Here is a 24,349-nt window from a genome sequence, read left to right as displayed (position 1 = left end):
GAGACTGAAGAATCTTACCTCTCGATGGAGAACTGTGGCTGCCAGCCTCCTGGATGATGCGACTTCAGGGTGTCAGTGGGAAGGAGGAAGGGGGAAGTCTGTAACCAGCGTGAGACGCAGGCTCGTCTGTTGCCGTGACGTGTTTTATGCGCATAAGCTTTGTCAACATCCATGACAAAGCGCATTTGTGCGAAACACGTCATCATGGCAACAGACGAGCCTGCATTCCACCCTGGTTATGGGCTTCCACCTACCTCCTTCCCATTGATACCGTGCAGTCGCCTCATCCAGGCACGCCGACTCCTCGGCCTTGCTTGGCTTACCGGTTGGCTCGAGTGGCTGGCAGCCACAGTTCTACAGCCTCCTTTGCAAGGCGCCCCACACCACTCTGCAGCGACTGGTAGTCACACCTTCAACTAACGCCTGCATTCCTCATGACTGATGTATAACAGATGTAACTATTCCCCCTCTTTAATCCAACCCCAACTATTTCTCCTAACCTTATTGATTGAGACCACATCAGTGTTGGAGTTATAAAAGGCCGTAGCAGCCTTATTTTATTAAACAAATATATATAAATAACAAAATTAACATGAACATCTGTTAAAAAAACATAAATCTATCAAGTGTTGGTCTTAGCAGGAACTCTATACCCATATGTGGGAGAAAACCATAATGCACTGCGGTACCTTCCCAGTGTATTAATAGGCCTCCAGCATACTAGCTGGCTCAGAGACAACCACTGACCGCAGTGCCCTCATTACCACTTCCCAGCTAACCTCCATTATCGGGACCCATAGCAATGAGAGTTCCCAAAACTCCTCCTTCTGCAATATCTTCCCTCCCCTGCAAAGACCAACACCCGCCACTGCCACGACATCCAACGATCCATCGACCTATCAGGAAGAAAAACAGAAAACAAGACAACCAAAACATACCACCCCATAACCTAAAAAATTAGGGAGGGTGGGTGGGAACTTTCCCCCGCGCTGTGCTTGTCTCTCATTGGGAGGGGCCAGCTTTTATCTGCTACCCAACCCCTCCCACACAACTCTACCACAGCACCTCCTACCTACACTTCACTTCCCCTGTTAACCCTGTCATGACCACCCTGCGCTGATTCCATTACATTCTATTGCTCCAGGCTTTTCTGTCCCTCAGTCATCCTTCTTCCCCCCTTCCCAGACCAGGCTTCCATCTGCACAGCATGGACATTGCCGCCTCTCCATGCCTTATCGGCTAGTCTGCTGAAGGATGGTAACCCCTTAACGCCCATAGGAACCTGTGTGGTATCGTTGGCTCTTTCCATTTTTATTTCAAAGTGTTTCATTGTTTAACCATTATAATTTTTGCTCATTGAGGAATAAACATTTGTCTTACTTCATGTCAACATTGACTCTTGTGACTCTCCACATACAAACATCCAGTCCATTAAGAGCTGTCCATCTGGTTGTTGTTCTGTTTATGTCATACTTTCCATATGTTATGCTGCCACTGTGCCCATCAAATGTTGCCACTGTGCCCCATCAAATGCTGCCACTGTGCCTCATCAAATTCTTCCACTGTGTCCCATCAAATGCTGCCACTGTGTCCCATCAAATGCTGCCACTGTGCCCCATCAAATGCTGCCACTGTGTCCCCACGAAATGCTTAGTGCAATAATTGTGACCCTCCCAATGCCAGGAAAAGAGCCCATCTCACCAAAAAAATTCCGACCTATATCCTTGCTCAACATCGATTTAAAAATCTATGCAAAATTTATAGCCAATAGAATGGTTAATATTTTACCAACCCTTATTCACAAGGACCAATCGGGATTTACAAAAGGCCGCCAAGCCTCAGAAGCTACCAGAAGTGTAATTCATGTTATCCACCAAGTAGAGAAATCAGTCATACCTTTTAAATTCCTATATTTAGATGCGGAAAAAAACATTTGATAGGGTTAACTGGGACTACCTCTCATCAGTACTGGCCAAATTCGGGATACATGGACAAATTTATAATGCCATCATGGCCTTGAACTCTGTCCTATCGGCTCAAGTATATACAGCAGACAACCTATCACTACCATTCCAAATCTCGAATGGAACAAGACAAGGCTGTCCTCTTTCCGTCCTAATCTTTAACCTCCTTATGGAACCCCTAGCTGAGAGCATCAGATCCAACAAAAAAATATCAGGAATATCCATCGCAGACCAGGAGCATAAAATCCATTTATTTGCTGATGACGTTATTCTCATGGTCACAGATCCAGTTAACTCCTTACTGGAGATTCAGAAGATGCTGGCCTGGTATATTAATATTCTTATTACAAAGTGAACAAAACTAAAATCATATATCTTAAACCTGGGAGTGAACAATGCCACAAGTGACCATCTCCAACAACAATTCCTTTATACCTGGGCAGATAAAAGTATACCCGACCTAGGTGTACAATTAACCAACTTAACTAAATCACTATTTCATCACAACTATTTACCACTTTGCACTAAACTACAAGAGGACCTCACCAGGTTGGCGTCATTGGAATTCTCCTGGATGTGGCACTTAGCAGCCTTTAAAATGCTTCATCTCCCCCAAATCTTCTATCTATTAAGATCCCTCCCAATCCCAATTCCATCTACCTACTTTAAATCACTTCAAACTATACTATCCAAACTTATATGGCAAGGTAAAAGATCTAGATGCACTCATGTAAAACTAATTAAGCACCTTCAAGCGAGAGGCACTGGTTACATAGTCTTTCAGGATTACTACGCCTCTATACTCACACAAGCGAGAGAATGGTTTTTATCTTCTCCCTCCACCTTATGGGGGAAAATGGAAGCTTTTTACTATCCCAGGTGGAAATTTGTCTACATGGCTTTACTCTATTACACTTGGAGCAAAAATCCCTCCTTGTGTCTTCCCAACAATTTTAGCAACACTCAAAACCTGGGACCGATTTACAAAAAGTAGCTCATCATACTCTCTCAAATCCACTCTCCGAATTCCTCTAGAAGCACTGCATAATTTAATTCACTTAACATCCTTTGCAATGTAGAAAGCGAAAGGAATAACATATATACCGTATATACTCGTGTATAAGCCGACCCGAATATAAGCCGAGGCACCTAATTAATTTTACCACAAAAAATGGGAAAACGTATTGACTCGAGTATAAGCCTAGGGTGTTCATCTGCATGCCTCACTGTGCCTCACTTTGCCTCACTGTATCCATGTGCATGCCTCACTGTGCCCATGCCTCACTGTGCCCATGCCTCACTGTGTCCATGACTAAACTGACTTTTAACATGGGAGTCTATGTAAGGGTTGCCCGGGTTTGAAAAATCGGTGCTTCACAGCCGTGGGTCCCCCAGACCACAAACTTTGCACACCTATAGAGGAGAAATGGGGCTACATGTGTGCCAAGCTTCGGGACCAAGGGACCTACACCCGGCCGGTACCGGGTCCACAAAATCACCAGAGAAATTACCATTTAACATGGAAGTCTATGGAAGGGGTGCCTGGTTTTGAAAAATCGGTGCTCCACAGCCGTAGGTCCCCCAGACCACAAACTTAACAAACTTGTAGAGGAAGAGTTTGGCTGCATGTATGCCAAGTTCTGGGTCCCGGGTCCCCACGATCCCTGAGATCAGGCGCATAAAGTTGACTCGAGTATAAGCCAAGGGGGGCATTTTAAGCACACAAAAAAATGTGCTGAAAAACTTGGCTTATACTCGAGTATATACAGTAACTGACCTGCTCAGTAAAGAAAAAATCAAATCATATCCCACCATACAAAAATAATTTCAGTTACCAAACTCAGACCTTTTCCTTAACATCTGCACTCTACACTGCATAGCCAAACTACCTACATGGGCCTGCACAATCCCCCAATTGGCTTGGATCTTCTTTAAAACCCCACACCGCACCAAAAGGTGCAGTGTTTCAAGAGAGCTGCGGTGACTCAACGCGATTGGCACTGCGCTGACAAGCCATTCACCTCTGCAGCTAGGGGTTCGGATCCCGGTCTCGGCTACATGTGAATTGAGTTTGGTGGTCTCAGTCCGACCCCCGGTGGGTGTGCTATGCGAGGAAAGCCTGCGCTTAGTACGCCCACCCCCTCCCACAAAAACCACCACACTTACACGCACTCGAAATTGGGTTAACATGCACGCACTTTGACCACGCGGTCTCTAAAAAAGAGAGGCGAAGGACTAACGGGGCTGGTTGAGCGGGCGAATCCTCTCACTCCCTTATAGGGAGTCCCTCTGCCCCGTTGGGCTTCAAAGCGGAGCAGGTAGGGTGGGCTGTGTGGGAGGACCCCCTCACACACCCGCCATTGCCACCCGGGGCATGGAGAAAGGTGGCAGATTGCCTCTGGGGGAGGCCTGCCTACTCCCAACTCCTGCAGTCCAGCTCCTCTCTCGAGTACACGCACAAAATACACTTAAAAAAAAAAAGGGAATTTCACTTTTTTTATAATCTCCTTCAATAAAAGAATATCTTTATCAAGACAACCCTATTACAGTACTTAGATGGGAATTGGATCTGGGATGTACCTATACCATAGATCAATGGGCTAAAGCTTGCAACTTCACCTGTTGTTCCCCCATCTGGGAGCTATCAATCCAACTGACACAACGTTGGTACCTTACCCCTGATAGACTGTCCAAATACGACACTAAACTAGACGTTAAATGCTGGAGGATGTGTGGACAGAGGGGAGATATGCTCCATATATGTTGGAAATGCCCCAAATTAACTCATTATTGGAAATCTATCTTCCACCTACTCTGAAATTACCCAAACACCATTTCCACTGAGGCCTTCACTTGCACTATTGTCCCTTGACATGGAAAACTAACCAAAACCATATAGACATACCATTACTCATAAATTACTGTCAGCGAGACTCAACATTACCAGAAATTGGAAAAAATCTGACCCACCCACACTGGGAGATGTGGTGAACACAACCCATGTACATTTCATCTATGAAAAAACACTAACATTAAGAAACAAAAACAAGGATCACACCTATAGATTGTGGCGACCATGGATAAACTGGGTTAGCTCCCCGGGAAGTGTCAAGGCTCTTGGTTCCTAACCTCACTATCTGGGAACTCTATTGTTCTTGTTCATTGGTTTTAAGTTTAATGTTTGAATTGTCGTATATACTCAAGTATAAGCCAAGTTTTTTAGCCCTTTTTGTAGGGCTGAAAATACCCCCCTCTGCTTATAGTCGAGTTAGTACCTGAATTCTTGCCAGGCGTCCATTTTTTTAAAGTTGTGGCTTCCTCCTGGTGTTCCGTTCCGTGATAGGCATTTGACACTGTGTTTCACCTATCATGGAGGTCCTCTCACCTCGGACAGTTTCCCAGCATACACTGTGTTCGATGTTTCACCAATCACGGATGTCCTTTTGTTCAAAGATGAAAGAATGTCCATGATTGGCAGAACACTGAACACAGTGTCTGCTGAGAAACTGAGTCAGAGGATTAGCGGACCTCCGTGATAGGCAGAACACAGTGTCAAATGCCTATCACGGAACGGAACACCAAGAGGAAGCCCGCGACTTTTAAAAATGGATGCCTGTCAAGATTGCAGGTACTTGGGCACAGTGAGGTATGGCACACTGAGACTTCAATGGGCACAAAGAGGTATAGCACAGTGAGACTGCAATGGGCACAGTGAGGTTGCAATGGGCACAGTGAGGTATGGCACAGTGAGACTGCAATAGGCACAGTGAGGTATGGCACAGTGAGACTGTAATGGGCACAGTGAGGTATGGCACAGTGAGACTGCAATGGCACAGTGAGGTATAACACAATGAGACTGCATGGGCACAGTGAGGTATGGCACAGTGAGACTGCAATGGGCACAGTGAGGTATGGCACAGTGAGGTTGCAATGGGCACAGTGAGGTATGGCACAGTGAGACTGCAATGGGCACAGTGAGGTATGGCACAGTAAGACTGCAACAGGCACAGTGAGGTATGGCACAGTGAGGTTGCAATGGGCATAGTGAGACATGCAAATACATACAGTAGCTGCTGCATTCCCAACCTTGGCTTATACTCGAGTCAATGCGTTTTCACAGTTTTTTTGTGGTAAAATTAGGTTCTCGGCTTATACTCGGGTCGGCTTATACTCGAGTATATATAGTACTTTGAAAACATAGATTTACATAATTAAGGTATACATTATAACAGTATTGCACCCACCGGGGTGTCCGGGATGGCAGTCAACCCTTCTGCCTCTGTCCTATACCGAAAACCTAACAAATGGCATGACCAAATATTATCCATCTTGATGTCCCTATACTACCTCTTATATACAGGTATACATAGATGGTATATGATACAATCTAACATTGCTCGACAGATACTGTAACTGTTCATCTGTATATTTACTTATCTACTTATTCTTGACATATATCATACATTTCAATAAAATTCTATTGATCAAAAAGAAGTGACTCTAGAGGAAGTAAAGCAGCTCATTACAACTTTGTGATGGAAGTTACTAAAATTAATATTTTGTGTTATGCTATCTTATACTAAAACCACTCAAATGTTGCCTTTCTTTCATTATATTGATTTATTTATTTTATTTCTTGATAAATATATATGTGTGTGGGTATTGCAACAAATGTTATTATCCTTAAATGAAGTAACATATTATAGAGTTAAAGTAACATCTCAGCTCGGAGTGAAGACAAGAGAACTATTAATACTTACCCCTCCTCCAAACCCCTCCCTTGTACTCACTCCAAAACCCCCTCCATCGAAGAAAGCCCTTGTGAGTTTGAATAGAGGACCCTGTGCTCTGAGTGTGCCACTAGGACATTGTGTCAAGAAGAACATGTAACAGAAAGACCCTTATATGGACTAAGCCAATCAGTTGTGCTCATGTGAATGATGTCATTTTGTCTATAAATCTATGCTAGCAATAAAGACTCCCGCTCTTGATGGCTGGACACAGAAAGCAAGCAGTTTGTTCCTCACTCTCTGCATGTTTTCATAATTTGGGTCAACGGCAGAATGGGTTTTTATGCTCTAGAGTTGTGCTATAGCATGTCTATTTCATTTTGGCGCCTAGCGTGGACTTTGTTTTCTTGGCCAAATACAGCACCCCGAGATGTCGATGGAGTGCGACTGTGCGGACACATTCGGTAAGAGACGTTTGTTTTATGTTTCTTGCCTGTAAACTTCAGCACAGATGCCCTCCATTCTCTCGGTCTGTTTCAGTCAAGAAAAGATGGGTAATTTCTTGAACAAAGTCTTTTTTTAAAGAGAACCCGTCACCCTATTCTGCCGGTTGATAATTTCATGTTCTGTCATGTTTAGGCATGTGCAAAAGGGAAAATTTTGTTTCGTTTCGTTTCGTTTTAATTCGTTATTTAATTAATTTCGTTAAGTTAGGTTTGTTACATGTGTTAAATTCGTTTTCGGAAACTCGTTCGTTTTCGACCGAATTTCGAAAAATCCGGTCGAATTCGAAAATTCTCTCTTCGAATATAATTTCGAAATTCGATCGGAATTCGAAGAAAAAAAAAAAATTGAATTCCAAATCGAAAACCCGCAGACGAAATTCGATCGGAATTCCAAAAAAAAAAAAAAAAAAAAAAATTTCGAATTCCAAATCGAAAACCCGCGGACGAAATTCGATCGGAATTCCAAAAAAAAAAAAAAATCGAATTCCGATCGAATTTCGTCCGCGGGTTTTCGATTCGGAATCGAAAACGTTCGTTCAGATTCGGTAAATTCATTAATATTGCAATTCGGGAATTCGTATGCATCCGAATGTCCGAATAATGAAAAATTCGTCCGAATTTCGATTCAGAACGAAACGAAATGCACATGCCTAGTCATGTTCTATGTTACCTTGAATGTGGCTGTTTTAGTGGATGTCTGTAAGAGGTGGGTAGGCAATACCTTATTTTCAGGGTTCCTGAGTCGGTGACGCAAATATTGGGCGTGTCTCAGGGTAGATATCTATATATGTGTATGGTATTGCTGGGTTTGGTAACATACGCATGTGGAGATGTCTGGTCTGAAGAGAGAGGTCTCGAGGAATAAGATTATGGATAGACACAGAATTTAGATAGTCTGGTTCTTTTAGAAAAGTTCTTGGGCTGATCTAGGTGTTGAATAGGCTGATGCGTAGGACAAGGTTTTTGGTACTGATGTAGCACAGTAATTGCCTTATCAGCTTACATGAATATTACGTGTGTTCTAGCGGAGGGCTACATGCACACGTAATGTATATATTTTTAGTTATATATATATATATATTCGGGGTTAGGGGTTAAGAATTAACGCCCTGCAGACAGAGGGGCTGAAATAGTCATATTCTAACTGTGTGTGTGTTGTTTACTGTTTTGTTCATATCATAAGCTGCTATGCATCATTAAATGCATTTTAAGGGGGACAGAAGCTAACACAGCCTTTCCCTCCCACCTTTTTTCTTGACCAGGAGACTTTAAAATCCTATTGACAAGCTTGGAAGTGTCAGGTTTTGTCTGTCTGTAGATCCCAGGAGAAGCCAGGTTAACCATGTGTCTGCTGGCTGTTTGAGGACAAGGAAAGAAAAAAGAAAGGGAAAAGTTTTTTTTTTTAAAGTAAGACTGGTAAATTGCAACTGTTTCTTTGTTAGATATATATGTGAGTTTTATCTGTTTCACGTCACAGCACCTGATAATGTTGATGTATAAGAAGGAGTTTTAGTAACTCACAATGCTTATCTTTGAAGCTTATTTTTTTTGAGCTGAGCTTAATTTAGATATTGATAGATGACCAGCCTACACTTATTTTTATCGTTTTATCAGTCAGATTGTGTGATCTGTGGGGCCCTGCCTGTATTTATCACTGAGTTCCAGACCAACCTTCCCTTTTGCCCTTATGGCCCAGCCACCTCAGCTGAGAAAGCCTCACATGAGCTACCTAGCCTGATGGTGAAATGTGACCCACGACATGATAAATATATGGCTTGTTGCCTGTTATACTGTGATAATGTGGTGCCCAAGGGCTGTTACTGTGGCTATTGCCCCTTCAAGACCATGCCTGATGTTCAGTTTATGGACTTGTGCCCCTACTGCTTTCACTGTTGGTATTACCTATCGAACACTGGCTGTTGTACCGGATGCTGATCTGCCCAAAGTTTAAGCTGCTGTATGTATGCTTAGCAACACCACTGCTATTGTGGAAGCATAGGCTCTGCCCGAATGCTGTTCTATGCTGGAGGTCCCTCCCCCTGCAAACAGGCCTTGCTCCAGCCTGACCCATCCTGCCCCATGTGCTCAGTATTGCACTAGCCCCTGTGAACGCAGATGGCATCCTATCCTGCCCACCACCCATTGCCCATACCAGATTCTGTGTTCTGTAACCCACCAACCCTTCTTCTCTCCTTCGTTTTGTCCAGGGGGGTATCATGCCATGTCTATGGACAAAACAAAAAGAAGAGAATGGCCAAAACCTACCTGCTCCTACCCTGGATGAACATGATTGCTTTGAACTCATGAAGGTGGAATCCGCTCATTTACCCTCTGTCCTGTGTGCCCCGACCCCAATGCCTTAACTCACCTTGTATGTTGATGGCTCCAGATTCAGATATGGGGTAACTGATGTGATAAAGAGTGATCAAGGTCCTGGGTACCACATTAACGTTTCACATACCTTAACACCAGCCTCAGAGAAGTGGGAAAGTGGCCCCAGGGGGGAAGCATTCATTACCCCCTTTTTGAAATCTTGTTTGAAACAGCCTCTAGATTAGTTTTTTATTACCCAAAACAGTTGCAATTACAGTCTGATACTTGGAGAAATTATGTGACCGCTCTTGAAAAATAATATCCATGTTTGAGTATTTTCTTGCATTCTAGATTCTGGTTTAGGTACCGATGTTCACCGCATACTCCCTGGTGATTGGGTGATGGTTAAGAAGTTCCTTTGAAAACACTCTCTGGAGATGAGATATGATGGACTGTGCCACCCGCATCAGCATGAAACTATATATATTTTTTCTTATATTTGATTACTGTACTATAATCTCCTTCCCTCCATTAGACTGGCTGGGTAACATGTCAAGGAACCATATATATGTGTGATATAGGTGATGATTGTGACCACTGGGAATCTGTGGGTTGGAATATAGTTGATGACTGGGGATATAGGCTCTGATATAGATGCCAGAGGGGTCCAAGGGGGTCCCGGATAAGTTTAAAGCAAGAGACCAAGTATCTGCAGGTTTGGAGTCCCTGAGTCCCATAATCACTGTGATATATTCCATAGAGTAATTAATGCCAGAGTGTAAAGAAGTTCTTTAATGAGGAAACTGAGTTTAATGCTGCATGTAAATGTTTATGAATATAATAGCCCTAAACAGGAAAATGTGTTATTACATGTGGTCATTCAAAAGCACAAACATGGGATCAGAACAAAGTTTTAAGAGAAAATTATTGATTAAGATTGTGTAAAGAACTGTTTAAAATTCAGATAATGGTAAACAACATGGTATTTAGTGTTTAACAGTAAATCCTACAGATTTGGTTGCAGGAATTAATAATAAGTTGAGGATTGAGCAATGTTTACAAAAGATTCCAAACTGGGGTTTGGTTGTTAAATTAAGGTAGTAGATTGTTCTAATTTACTTAAGGTTACCCAGAAAAAAATATTAAAATATGAAAGTTATGTTCAATCTAAAAAACAAAAACAAAAAAAAAAAACAAGTGTTAAAAGTTTTTTAATTTGATGTTTCTGATGAGAGTAGAGGCTCTGGTTGGGAGGAGGAGTTTCTCGGGAAAATAGCCAATTCACAGTTCATTAGGCTGGAACTAATCTGTGAATTTCACGAGTTTGTCCCCTAAACAATTTTTGTCGCTGCTGTAGTCAAGAAACATCATATTATAATGTAATGTACATGATTTTTGGCAGATTTACAAACCAAATATGTTGTTTTTTTTTTAGAAAGGTTAAAAATTTGAAAAACGATAAATCCGATTGTAATCAGATTGTATAATGTATGGCGTAGAAAGCTTGGAAGATCAGTTCTAGTAGCTAGCAGATGTTTTTCTCTGGAGACCAGGAAAGGAATAAGCTTCTAGCATAGAGATGCAGATCAGGTTACACGCTGTGGTAAATTACCCTTCTGTGAGTCTGTTGAAATCAGAGACCTGTAATGGAGTTCACACATGAGGAAAATATATTTAGAAGATGTGGCTTTCTAGAGTAATGGTTTTAAACATTTTTGAGCCTAAATAACATTTGCAATGCACAAGTGTATGTGGATTATGATTGGTATTTTAATAAAATGTGTGTGTTTTTGCACCATCTTGTTATTTTAAGGAGGACACGAGGTGTCAGTATACACAGCTTTGACTGAGCGTTGTCTAGTGACAACTGCATGTTAAAAAGAAAGGTCAGTTAAAATAGTGTATAAATCCATCATGAACAAATGATGCAGTATGATAGAGCCACAGTCATGAGTCAAAAAGTCACTTTTTCAGGCTTTAGGTTGACAATTTTTTTTATTGGGGAGGAATATTGTGCTTTTATAAATGGATCCATATATTAGCACAGTGGAACTTCCAGTATGTTTGTCTTCACTGAAGGATGAACTAAGACTGCCTTGTGTTGAATAGAAATTGTGTTTAACAGTCATGGTGTGACAAGAGCATATGTGGTTTAGTCGATCATACTGTATGATTGGTTCTGAAAAATTGGGTAATTCAATATAATTAAGTTTGTTTCAGAAATAAAATATTTAGGAAAGCCCAATATAAATCAATGTTCTTTTGCAAAATTAAAATGGTTATAATTGAAAGTATAGTAAGAAGAATAATACAATAACTTGGTAAGATTGTTGCTTTTACAAAATTTGATTTAGTAATGGGATAAAGAGGGTTCAAATGAGAATGTAGATTGGATTAATTATATTTACTATAACCAACAGAGGTTTGTTAACTATAACAGGGATGCACTCCAAGGTATAGCTGAACAACTAGAGGCCACTTCACACAAAAAAAAAAACGTATGGCCCTAGACAAGATTTTAGCTAACAAGGGGGGTGTACTTAGAATGTTACCTGGGGACAGTATTTTTGGGTGATAACGCATCTGTACTCAGGTATAGCAATTTTGTTTCTGCTTATATTGGTTACGATAATGTTCTGTTGCATTGACCGTATCCTCCATTACTGTCCTTACCTGTTAAGAAAAACACATACCACATTCTCAAGTGAGGGAAAGCATAGTGTTTGACTGCTTCCTGAAGTTTTGTCGAAGAAGGACTACGGATAAGCCCTGTCTGGACGCTATGCGAAAAACATAAAAGAGTTGACAGTTGAGAGGCCAAACCAGGGACAAAGAGAGCATAGGGACAGTACTGATAAAATAGTCATTTTAAGGGGGGACTGTCATGGAAGATACTAAAATGAATATTATGTGTTTATGCTATCTTATACTAAAACCACTCAAATGTTGCCTTTCTTTCATTATATTGTTTTACTTCTTTTATTTCTTGATAAATATATATGTGTGCAGGTATTGCAACAAATGTTATTATCCTTAAATGAAGTAACAGAGTATATAGGGTTACAGTAACATCTCAGCTCGGAGTGAAGACAAGAGAACTATTAATACTAAACAGCTGTTACCCCTCCTCCAAACTCCTCCCTTGTACTCACTCCAAAACCCCTTCCATTAAAAAAACCCCTGTGAGTTTGAATAGAGGACCCTGTGCTCTGAGTGTGCCACGAGGACTTTGTGCCAAGAAGAACATGTAACAGAAAGACCCTTATATGGAGTAAGCCAATCAGTTGTGCTCATGTGAATGATGTCATTTTGTCTATAAATCTATGCTAGCAATAAAGACTCCCCTCTTGACGGCTGGACACAGAAAGCAAGCAGGTTGTCTCCCTCGCTCTCTGCATGTTTTCATGGTTTGAATCAGAGCAGAATGGGTTATGCCCTTAAGGTTGTGTCAGGGGTTATCAATCCTTTTCAACTTGTGTTAGGAACAGTTGCCATAGGAGACAGCATTCCTACACATGCAGATGTGGTGTCTTGCTGGATGCCTTTCCCTGCATGGCTGTCTACCTGTAGAAGCCTCAGAGTCTGCCAATTAACATTGCAACCACCTAAGGGTGTCCTGGGCCTAACCCTCTCTCCCAAAAATCTATTCAAGAGAAATAAAATCTCTTTGTAACCAAGTGTCTGGCGCCCATGAATCTACGTTGCATTGCACCCACTATGCCTTACAACCCACTCTACAAAGAAGGATGTCAACATTCAACAACTCCTGGACCTGGAAGTTCTTATTAGACTAAACAAGGCCTGGCATCTTGCTACATTCTTACAATATTTCCATCACATGTATTTCTTCTAATCATTGTGTAAAGTCCTATTAGTTGTTCTTTGTCACCCCGATCACTCCCCCCCCTCTTCCTAGCAAGTAAGTTACATACCTGTATGTCTTTTCTTCAGGCAGTCCTAGATATTCGATTTTTGACCTCAGAGTGAGCACTCCTCCAATGATCAAATCTCCATCCTGAAAATATTCAAATTCATCAATGACATCAGGAAGCTTGAGGGAGCAGGCTGGACTTCCCATCCCCGATCTCCAGAGGGTCACACATTGCGGCATCAAACAGAACTGGAAGATGTAGAGACATAATATGACCATCGCTCCGCTCACTGGATTCTTCTTAGGTTTCATTGTGACACCGACCTCTGCAGCATGTGTGTCACAAGGACGATACAAGGAGCTGGCTCCTCTCACCCTCCTTTTATACAGTTCAGTACCATACAGCTTCTATCGTTCTCAATATACTGACATCGTCTTCTATCTACTTTTAGTTGTTTTGCAGGTAGTTTTTTTTTTTTTTTTTTTCAAGTGCTTAAGTATAGACCTCTAATATTATTCATTTTACTTTAACAACTCTAAACCAAGACACAGAATTTATTTGAAAGTAAACTCTATAATATAACAATGCACAATGATGTTCTACAGTCATGGCCGAAATTGTTGGCACCCCAGACATTTTTACAGAAAATCAAGTATTTCTCACAGAAAAGTATTGCAGTAACACATGTGTTGCTATACACATGTTTATCCCTTTGTGTGTATTGGAACAAAACAAAAAAAGGGAGGAAAAAAAAAGCACATTGTACATAATGTCACACAAAGCTTCAAAAATGGGCAGGTCAAAATTCTTGGCACCCTTAACTTAATATTTGATTGCACACCCTTTGGAAAAAAAATAACGGAAATCAGTCGCTTCCTATAACCATCAATAAGCTTCTTATGCTGCATACACACGATCATTTTTCGGGCTGTAAAAAATTAAGTTTTTTAATTTAATGTCATGAAAGTGGAAGTAAACCCGAAGAGAAAGAAGAAAGTGGTGCCTTCTAAGCGTAGCAGGTAAGTGTTTATTCTGATGAAAACATAAGTAAAAAATATTGTACTCACAAACAGAGCTTCATAACATATATGTTCGTCTGCAGAGCCTGAAGAAGAGACACGCATGTCTAGAAAACGCGCGCATCCTCCCGCACCCGGAGGTGACGTTACACCAACAACACACTCGGGAAACAAGCCGCCATCCCAGGCAGGGGACCAGCTGATCCAGTCCTTAGGACCACGAGTGACAACAGCCTTTCCCGGGACCATTGCGGACGAACATATATGGGAATGTTACATTTCCGGCACGTGCCGGAAAGGTAACTGTTTTATGAATGGGGTTACTTCCGCTTTAAAAACGATGTTGTGTGGGCTTCAGAGCATTTTTCGGGTTCTGAAAAATGGCCAAAAAAAAATTCAAACATGCTCTAATTTTTAACAACGTTTTTAACGTTGTCGTTTTTCAGGTTGTAAAAAATGGTCGTGTGTGGGCTTTAACGACGTGAAAAATTTGCTCATGCTCAGAAGCAAGTTCGGAGACGGGAGCGCTCGTCCTGGTAAAACTAGTGTTCGTAATGGAGATAGCACATTCGTCATGCTGTAACAGACTAAAAAGCGTGAATCGTCTTTTACTAACACAAAATCAGCTAAAGCAGCCCCAAGGGTGGCGCCATCCGAATGGAACTTCCCCTTTATAGTGTCGTCGTACGCGTTGTACGTCACCACGCTTTGCTAGAGCCTTTTTTTTCACGAGCGTGTGTAGGCAAGACCGTTTTAATGATCAAGTTGAAAAAAACATTGTTTTTTCTAGAGCCTGAAAACGTTGTTTTTCTACAACCCGAAAAATGATCGTGTGTACGCAGCATTACACCTCTCACCTGGAATTTTGAACCACTCTTCCTTTGCAAACTGCTCCATGTCTCTCTTATTGGAAGAGCGCCTTTTCCCAACAGCAATTTTAAGATCTCTCCACAGGTGTTCAATGGGATTTAGATCTGGACTCATTGCTGGCCACTTTAGAACTCTCCAGTGCTTTGTTGCCATCCATTTCTGGGTGCTTTTTGACATATGTTTGGGGTCATTGTCCTGCTGGAAGATGCAATATCTCAGACGCAAACCCAGCTTTCTGACACTGAGCTCTACAGTGCAACCAAAAATCCTTTGGTAATCCTCAGATTTTGTATTTTTTTTGCATCAAAAGTTTATTAAAGATAATGTTATAACAGTACAAATTATTGCGAGTAACAGATAACAGTCTGTCAAAGAGGTATATCATTAAGTTTGCACCAAAGATCAAAGATCTAGGGTATGGCAACAGACATAGCACTATATACGTTACTGCATGTGCAATCTTAACCACTTAAGACCCGGACCATTATGCAGGTTAAGGACCTTGCCCCTTTTTGCGATTCAGCACTGCGTCCCTTTAACTGACAATTGCGCGGTTGTGCGACGTAGCTCCGAAACAAAATTGGCATCCTTTTTTTCCCACAAATAGAGCTTTCTTTTGGGGGTATTTGATCACCTCTGTGTTTTTTATTTTTTGCGCTATAAACAAAAATAGAGCGACAATTTTGAAAAAAAATTATATTTTTTACTTTTTGCTATAATAAATATATCCAAAAAAGATATAAAAAAATTGTTTTCCTTAGTTCAGGCCGATACGTATTCTTCTACCTGTTTTTGGAAAATTGCAATAAGCGTTTATCGATTGGTTTGCGCAAAATTTATAGGGCTAGATTAATAAAGAATATACGACGGCATAATTCAGATACGCCGTCGTATGTCCAAATGAGCGCGGTCGTACCTATGCGCCTGATTCATAGAATCAGTGATGCATAGATTTGGCCTAGATACGAGCGGCGTAAGTCTCCTACGCCGTCCTATCTTAGGGTGCATATTTACGCTGGCTGCTAGGGGCGCTTCCGTAGATTTACACATAGAATATGCAAATGAGCTAGATACGCCTATTCAGAAATGTACGTCCACCCGGCGCATTGATTTACGTCGTTTACGTAAGGCTTTATTCGGCGTAAAGTTACCCCTGCTATATGAGGCATAGACAATGTTAAGTATGGACGTCAGGACAGCGTAGATTTTTCCATCGTTTTCGTCGTTTGTGTAAGTCATACGCGAATAGGGCTGTGCGTAAGTTACGTTCACGTCGAAAGCATTGACTATTTGCAACGTGATTTCGAGCATGCGCACTGGGATATGTTCACGGACGGCGCATGCGCCGTTCGTTAGGAGCGTCAATTACGTGGGGTCAAGGCTCATTATAATACAACATGCCCACTGCCTGGACAATTTGAATTAGGCGGGCTTACGCCGGCTCATGTATACTACACCGCCGTAACTTAGGACGCAAGTTCGTTGTGAATACGGTACCTGCCTCACTAAGTTACAGCGGCGTAGTGTATCTGAGATACGCTACGCCCGCCTAAAGATAGGCAATTCTAGCCCATAGTGTTTACAAAATAGGGATTAGTTTTATGGCACTTTTATTAATATTTTTTTTTACTACTAATGGCGGCGATCAGTGATTTTTTCATGACTGTGACATTATGGCGGACACATCGGACAATTTTAAAACATTTTTGGGACCATTGTCATTTTCACAGTGAAAAGTGCTATAAAATGCACTGATTACAGTGAAAATGACAATGGCAGTTTAGGAGTTAACCACTAGGTGGTGCTGAAGGGGTTATGTGTGACCTCATATGTGTTTCTAACTGTAGGGGGGCAGGGCTGGACGTGTGATGTCAGTGATCGTCTTTCCCTATATCAGTAAACAGACAATCACTGACACTGCCACAATGAAGAACGGGGAAGGTGTGTTAACACTCACCTCTCCCCGTTCTTCAGCTCCTGAGACCGATTGCTGGACACCGGCGGCGATCGGCTCCATGGGTCCCGCGGGCGCGGTCACGGAGCTCACAACCCCACGGCTGGGCTCTTAAAGAGACACGTACAGGTACATGCTTGTGCCCAGCCGTGCCATTCTGCCGACATATATCGGCGTGAAGGGGTCCTTAAGTGGTTAAGGTCGAAAGAATAACAACCACAAATAATAATTGGTAGGCATTGTTATCCAAAATAATTATCTGTTTATAGAATTAGCTATATATTCAAAATATATAGTAACAGGAAAGTCAGAATAGAGAGGGGAGGGGGATAAATGGAAAAAAATAAAATAAATTGTATTAGTATATATAAGCAGTTCAAAGTGCATTCAGCTCAATCCTGGTTTCCGGTAATCCTCAGATTTTATGATGCCTTGAACACATTCAAGGCACCCAGTGCCAGAGGCAGCAAAACAACCCCCAAAATATCATTGAACCTCCACCATATTTCACTGTAGGTACTGTGTTCTTTTCTCTGTAGGCCTCATTCCGTTTTCGGTAAACAGTAGAATGATGTGCTTTACCAAAAAGCTCTATCTTGGTCTCATCTGTCCACAAGACGTTTTCCCAGAAAGATTTTTGGCTTTCATTTAAATGTCAATGGATAGTTGCCGCTGACACTGATTCTCCCTGAGCAAGCTGGGAAGCTAATTTGCCCATGTGCAGGGTGCAAGCTGTGCGCCCGCACACACTCCCACTCTCCAGTGATTTGTCCCTGGCTCTTTTTCCTTTTTTTTCATTGGCTGGGACCGTACGTAGGGTTGCCACCTTTTCTTTAAGCCAAACCGGAACACTTTTGCGGCGCACAGCAATTTTTTTGTAGTACACGCGGCTATAGAATTATAAAATACCTGGGACACCTTTTGGGTTACCCAAAGAGAGTAGTAATGAGGTGTGCTACGGTGAACAGTGGCTGTGGCCAAATTTCATTAACAGTGGGAGGAGTTAAAGTGGACACTGTCAGCCAGTAGGGCAGAGGACGGTGTCAGTAGGGCGGTGGACGGTGTCAGTAGGGCAGAGGACGGTGTCAGTAGGGCAGTGGATGGTGTCAGTAGGGCGGTGGGCGGTGTCAGTAGAGCAGTGGATGGTGTCAGTAGGGCAGTGGACGGTGTCAGTAGGGCAGTGGACGGTGTCAGTAGGGCAGTGGACGGCGTCAGTAGGGCAGTGGATGGGTTTCAGTAGAGCTGTGGATGGTGTCAGTAGAGCAGTGGACGGTGTCAGTAGGGCAGTGGATGGTGTCAGTAGGGCGGTGGACGGTGTCAGTAGGGCAGTGGATGGTGTCAGTAGGGCAGTGGACGGTGTCAGAAGAGCAGTGGACGGTGTCAGTAGAGCAGAGGACGGTGTCAGTAGAGCAGTGGACGGTGTAAGTAGGGCGGTGGACGGTGTCAGTAGGATGGTGGATGGTGTCAGTAGGGCAGTGGATGGTGTCAGTAGGGCAGTGGACGGTGTCAGAAGAGCAGTGGACGGTGTCAGTAGAGCAGAGGACGGTGTCAGTAGAGCAGTGGACGGTGTAAGTAGGGCGGTGGACGGTGTCAGTAGGATGGTGGATGGTGTCAGTAGGGCAGTGGACGGTGTCAGCAATGCAGTGGATGGTGTCAGCAGCATTTTACCTCCATCCAAAAACCTGAATCAGCTCTACTGAACCCAACCCCATACAAACTGTTCACAAAGTGTCACTGTGCATTCTACAACCCTTTTAAGCTTCTTTTAATTACAAAAAAAGACAGAAAATTCAAAGCAATACACAGGCACGCCACAAATAGAGAAAAAAAAATAACAGATTAAATATCAGATAGTGCCTGTGACCCCCCCAATAGAGACCTCCATTACAGCGAGACAAAAAACCCTTACCTTCCAGGAGCCGCTGCAAAGACGCGTGTGAACCTGTTAGGGGGCGGGGTCTGTAATACCACTCTGTCTCCTGCAAAAGCATCACTGGTTGCTAGGACATCAGTCCAGTGGCCCTCCATTCACTGTCTCTGGTGGCATTGGTGCCGGCAGCTGGGTGGGAGAGAGAGAGTGCACAGACAGATAGTGCAGTGTGACCCGACTGCAGGACATTAGCCCTGCTCGAGCGGGGGAAGAAAGAAGGGGTTTGCATGCTGTTTGGGAGTAGCTGATAGAAGGGGGTAGCTGACAGAGGAGAGGGGGTAGATGACAGAGGAGGGGGGTAGGCGACAGAGGGGAGGGGTGGCTTACAGAGAGGGGCGGGTTGACAGAGGAAGGGGGGTTGCTGACAGAGAGGGGGGCTGACATGGGTTGCTGACAGAGAGGGGGGCTGACAAGGGGATTGCTGACAGAGGCAGAGAGGGAGAATGACAGGGGGGTTGCTGACAGTGAGGAGGGTTGCTGACAGAGGGGAGTGGCTTACTGAGAAGGGCGGGCTTACAGAAGGGGGTGGCTTATAGAGAAGGGTGGCTTACAGAGAGGGTCGGGCTGACAAGGGTGGGTTCCTGACAGAGAGGGTGGCTTACAGAGAAGGGTGGGCTGACAGAGGGGGGTGGCTTATAGAGGGGGGTGGGCTGACAGAGGGGGATGGCTTACACAGAGGGGCAGGCTGAAATAAGGGGGGGTTGCTGACAAAGGGGGGTTGACAGGTGGAGTTGCTGACAGAGGTGGGCTAACAGGGGGGTTGTTGACAGAGAGGGGCTGACAGGGGGTTGCTGAAAGGGGGGTGCTGACAGGGGAGGTTGCTGACAGAGAGGGGTTGCTAACAGAGGGGGTGCTGACAGAGAGGGGGCTTGCTGACAGAGAGGGGGGCTTGCTGACAGAGAGTGGGGCTGACAGGGGGGTTGCTGACACAGAGGGGGGCTTGCTGACAGAGAGGAGTTGCTGACAGGGGGTGCTGACAGAGAGGGGGGCTTGCTGACAGAGAGGGGGCTGACAGGGGGTTGTTGGTGACAGGGGGGTTGCTTACAGAGAGGGGGGCTGACGGGGGGGTTGCTGACAGAGGGGTGGCTTACAGAGAAGGGCGGGCTTACAGAGGGGGGTGGCTTAAAGAGAAGGGTGGCTTACAGAGAGGGGCGGGCTGACAGGGGTGGGTTGCTGACAGAGAAGGGGGCTGATGGAGGGGTGGTTGCTGACAGAGAGGGGCTGACAGAGGGGGTTGTTGACAGAGAGGGGCTGACAGGGGAGGTTGTTGACAGAGAGGGGGATGACAGGGGGGTTGCTGACACAGAGGGGGCTTGCTGACAGGGGGGTTGCTGACACAGAGCGGGGCTTGCTGACAGGGAGGGGGGCTGACAGGGGAGGTTGCTGACAGGGAGGGTTGCTCACAGAGAGGGGGACTGACGAGGGGGGTGGCTTACAGAAAGGGGCAGGCTGACAAACGGGTGGGTGAAAGAGTGGATGAAACAGAGACCTCATCTCAGTCAGGACTCAGGAGAAACACAGCGCGTCAGGCAGGGGGGCGGGACTCCGGGTTGCCACGATCACCCACAGTCCAGCCCGCCTCCACATGTGACCAATCGCAAACCCGAGCGCCGCACGCACATGACTGGTTTAGCCAGACACAGGGTGCCCGCTTCCCACCTGGTAGTATGTGACAGTCAGTGTACAATGATGGCGGCGGGCTCGGGAATCGATGCACCATTCTAGATGTTGCGGCCGGGGCCAAAGGACAGTTGAACTGTTGCTATATGCTTCCGGGTTTCAGACGGGTTGAAACCTGAGCACATGTGTCAAAACCCGGACTGTCCGGGTCAAAACCGGACAGGTGGCAACCCTAAATGTGAGGCAGGGAGTGATCACAGTTGCGGCGGGTGGGTGCAGTACCTAGCCTGAGTGCAGGGGAACCAGAGCAGGAAGTAAGTGACTGGGTGCGGGGATCGGAGGTGAGCTCTCTCACTGTCACTCCTTCTCTGCAACATGCTTCCCATCCAGTCAGACTCCTCTGTAGGGCGGCTAGACTGCTCCACTAGCTCAGTGTGTAGTGTGTCCTGCCGTGAGCCTGGCTCCCCTCCCCCAACTTCTGTTCACTTCTCAGCTGCTGCTGCAGAGCCTGTGGGGTTCCCAAACTGCCTATCCACCCTAAAACGGCCCCCCTCCCTGCCTCTCCACCCTAAAAAATAACCCCCCTCCCTACCTCTCCCCACCCTAAAACAGCCCCCATCCCTGCCTCTCCACCCTAAAACGGCCCCCCTCCCTGCCTCTCCACCCTAAAAAATAACTGCCCTTCCTGCCTCCACCATAAACAATAACCTCCCTTCTTGCCTCTCCACCCTAAACAATAACAATGGGCCAGATTCTGGTAGATCGCCGCATCTTTGCGGCGGCGTAACATATCTAATTTACGTTACGCCGCCACAAGTTTTACGAGCAAGTGCTTGATTCACAAAGCACTTGCCTGTAAAGTTGCGGCGGCGTAACGTAAATCCTCCGGCGCAAGCCCGCCTAATTAAAAAGATCCGGCTAGGGGGCGTGGATCATTTAAATTAGGCGCATTCCCGCGCCGAACGTACTGCGCATGCGCCTTCCCTAAAATTTCCCGACGTGCATTGCACTAAATGACGTCGTAAATGGCGTAAATGGCGTCCAGCGCCATTCACGGACAACTTACGCAAACGACGTAAATGTTCAAATTTCGACGCGGGAACGACGGCCATACTTAAAATTGACTGCGCCTCATATACCCAGGGGCAACTTTACGCGTCGCAAATCTTACGTATTTGGTCGGGCGTACGTTCGGGAATTCGCGTATTTTGCTAATTTGCATACTCGATCGGGAAAACAACGTCGGCGACACCTAGCGGCGAAAAAAAAATGCATTTAAGATCCGACAGCGTAATAGCCTTACGCCTGTCGGATCTAATGGTTATCTATGCATAACTGATTCTATGAATCAGGCGCATAGATACGACGGGCGGACTCAGAGATACGACGGTGTATCAGGCGATACGCCGACGTATCTCTTTTGAGAATCTGTTTCAATGTGTATAGTGTTCTCTGTGTATAGTGTGCACTCTGTGTATAGTGTACTCTGTGTATAGTGTGCACTCTGTGTATAGTGTTCTCTGTGTATAGTGTGCGCTCTGTGTATACAGGGATGGACTGGCCATAGGGACTACAGGGAGTTTCCCGGTGGGCCGATGGCTCAGTGGGCCGTTTTAAAAAAACAAATGTTTTTTTAAACAGAGACTCTCTCAGGCCCCCCTGTCTCTCAGGCCCCCCTGTCTCTCAGTCCCCCCCTGTCTCTCAGTCCCCCCCTCTGTCTCTCAGTCCCCCCTCTTTTAGCCCCCCCTCTATCTCTCAGAACCCCCTCTATCTCTCAGACCCCCCCCCCCTCTGTCTCTCTGACCCCCCCTCAGCTCCCTCCCTCTGTCTCTCAGCTCCCCCCTCTGTCTCATTCACTCCCTAACTCTTATTCTGCTTTCACACTGGGGTGGGCATGGACGGTAAAACACTGCTAGTTTTAGCAGCACTTGACTGTCGTTTTAGCTGCACTATTCGGTGTCTAGCAGGCGCTTTTAACCCCCGCTAGCAGCCGAATTCAAGGTTAAATGCGCCCGTGTATCGCTGCTGCTGAAGTGCTTTGCAGGCGCTTCAGCAGCAGTGGCCATTCATTTCAATGGGCAGGAGCAGTTTGTATGCCGCTCTTCCACCGCCCCAAAGATGCTGGTTGGAGGACTTTTTTTAACGCCCTGGCAGCATCCCAGTGTGAAAGCACTCAGGCTTTCACACTGGGACTGCAGTGTTTTATTGAATTAAAGTGGGCCGGTCTGGATGAAGTCCAGGGCCAAATTTTTGTCCCAGTCCAGCCCTGTGTGTATAGTGTGCGCTCTGTGTATAGTGTGCGCTCTCTGTATAATATACAGTGTGCGCTCTGTGTATAGTGTTCTCTGTGTATAGTGTAGGCTCTGTGTATAGTGTGCTCTGTGTATAATATATAGTGTTTTCTGTGTATAGTGCGCGCTCTGTGTATAGTGTGTGCTGTGTATAATATACCGTGTGCGCTCTGTGTATAGTGTTCTCTGTTTATAGTGTGCACTCTGTGTATAGTGTGCTCTATGTATAATATATATTGTTCTCTGTGTATAATATACAGTGGGGCTGATTTACTATTAACAATGCGCTGCGCTGGTTCATGGCTTAATTGGCACGCCGGATGAATCCTAAATTAGGCACATGAACCAGCGCAGCAGAGGGCGCAATGCAATTAATATGTAAAGCCGCCGCCGAACTCCCTTTAGAAGTCTATGGGAGAAATCAAAAGTGTTAATTTTCAAGGTTAATATGCTAGTGTGATCAGGGCCGTTTGAAAGAATTTGGGGGCTCCAAGCAAAATGGACATGGAGACCCCAAACCAACCCCCCCCCCCCCCGCACGCACGCAAAGTCTACAGGAACCACAGCATAGCCATACAGTATAAGTTCACCCACACCCCTGTGTTCTTCTTATTCCTTCCCCACTACCTATGTTCTGCTTACTCCATGTTCTTCCTACTCCCCTCCCTGTGTCCTTCTTACTCCCCCCCTAAAAACATACGCTTTTTATTAAATCAGGCAGGTGCTTGTGCTACATATTTGATAGCAGATATAAAGGAGATTATACAGTCAGATTGTATAGTGTATGATCAAATGTATACATATTTCTAACTCTAATCTTTAAAAAGGATTCAAATCCATACAGGAGCGTTTAGGACTATAATATTGTAATTTGTTGTCTCCTGCACTCTGTACTGACATTACAGAAAAATAATAGGCACATACAGTACATGTTTTAATAAACACTTTATGCAATGGAGGGAGAGACTTACTGAACGGCCAGAAACTAACAGAGTTTTCCAGGTCCCGAGAGTGTTTACAGTTGCCTAGCAACAGACGCCTGTCTCTGTACACTGGGACACGGGTGGGCGGAGCTCTTCCTGCCCAGTTACCAGGGTGAAACCCTGCAAATGACAGCTACGGAGCACTGGCTGGGAAACTCTGATCGCCGTACAGCTCCACCATGAAATAGGGAGATCTGTCATACAGACTGCCTGCCTCCCCCGTGTTCTTTTTACCCCCCCCCCATGTTTTTCTATCTCACCTCCCCTTCTTCCCTGTAAGCTGTAGCGTGGCCGAGC

The 24,349-nt window shown here is 44.7% G+C and overlaps 1 protein-coding gene across 1 annotated transcript in view; it reads right to left on the bottom strand.

Annotated features, from left to right (window-relative positions):
* The window catches only part of LOC120927707 (vomeronasal type-2 receptor 26-like), a 66,539-nt gene extending 52,948 nt beyond the window's left edge, over window positions 1-13,591 (bottom strand). The window contains exons 1-2 of the mRNA XM_040338584.1: window positions 13,446-13,591; window positions 12,207-12,293 (exon numbers count right to left, since the gene is read on the bottom strand). Of these exons, the coding sequence (XP_040194518.1) occupies window positions 12,207-12,293; window positions 13,446-13,591 (233 nt within the window). The remainder of the gene's footprint in view (window positions 1-12,206; window positions 12,294-13,445) is intronic.
* Between the last annotated feature and the right edge of the window lie 10,758 nt (window positions 13,592-24,349).

This window comes from Rana temporaria, chromosome 1 (genome assembly GCF_905171775.1).
Source record: "Rana temporaria chromosome 1, aRanTem1.1, whole genome shotgun sequence".
Classification (NCBI taxonomy): domain Eukaryota; kingdom Metazoa; phylum Chordata; class Amphibia; order Anura; family Ranidae; genus Rana; species Rana temporaria.
This window is presented reverse-complemented; position numbering and strand designations above follow the sequence as displayed.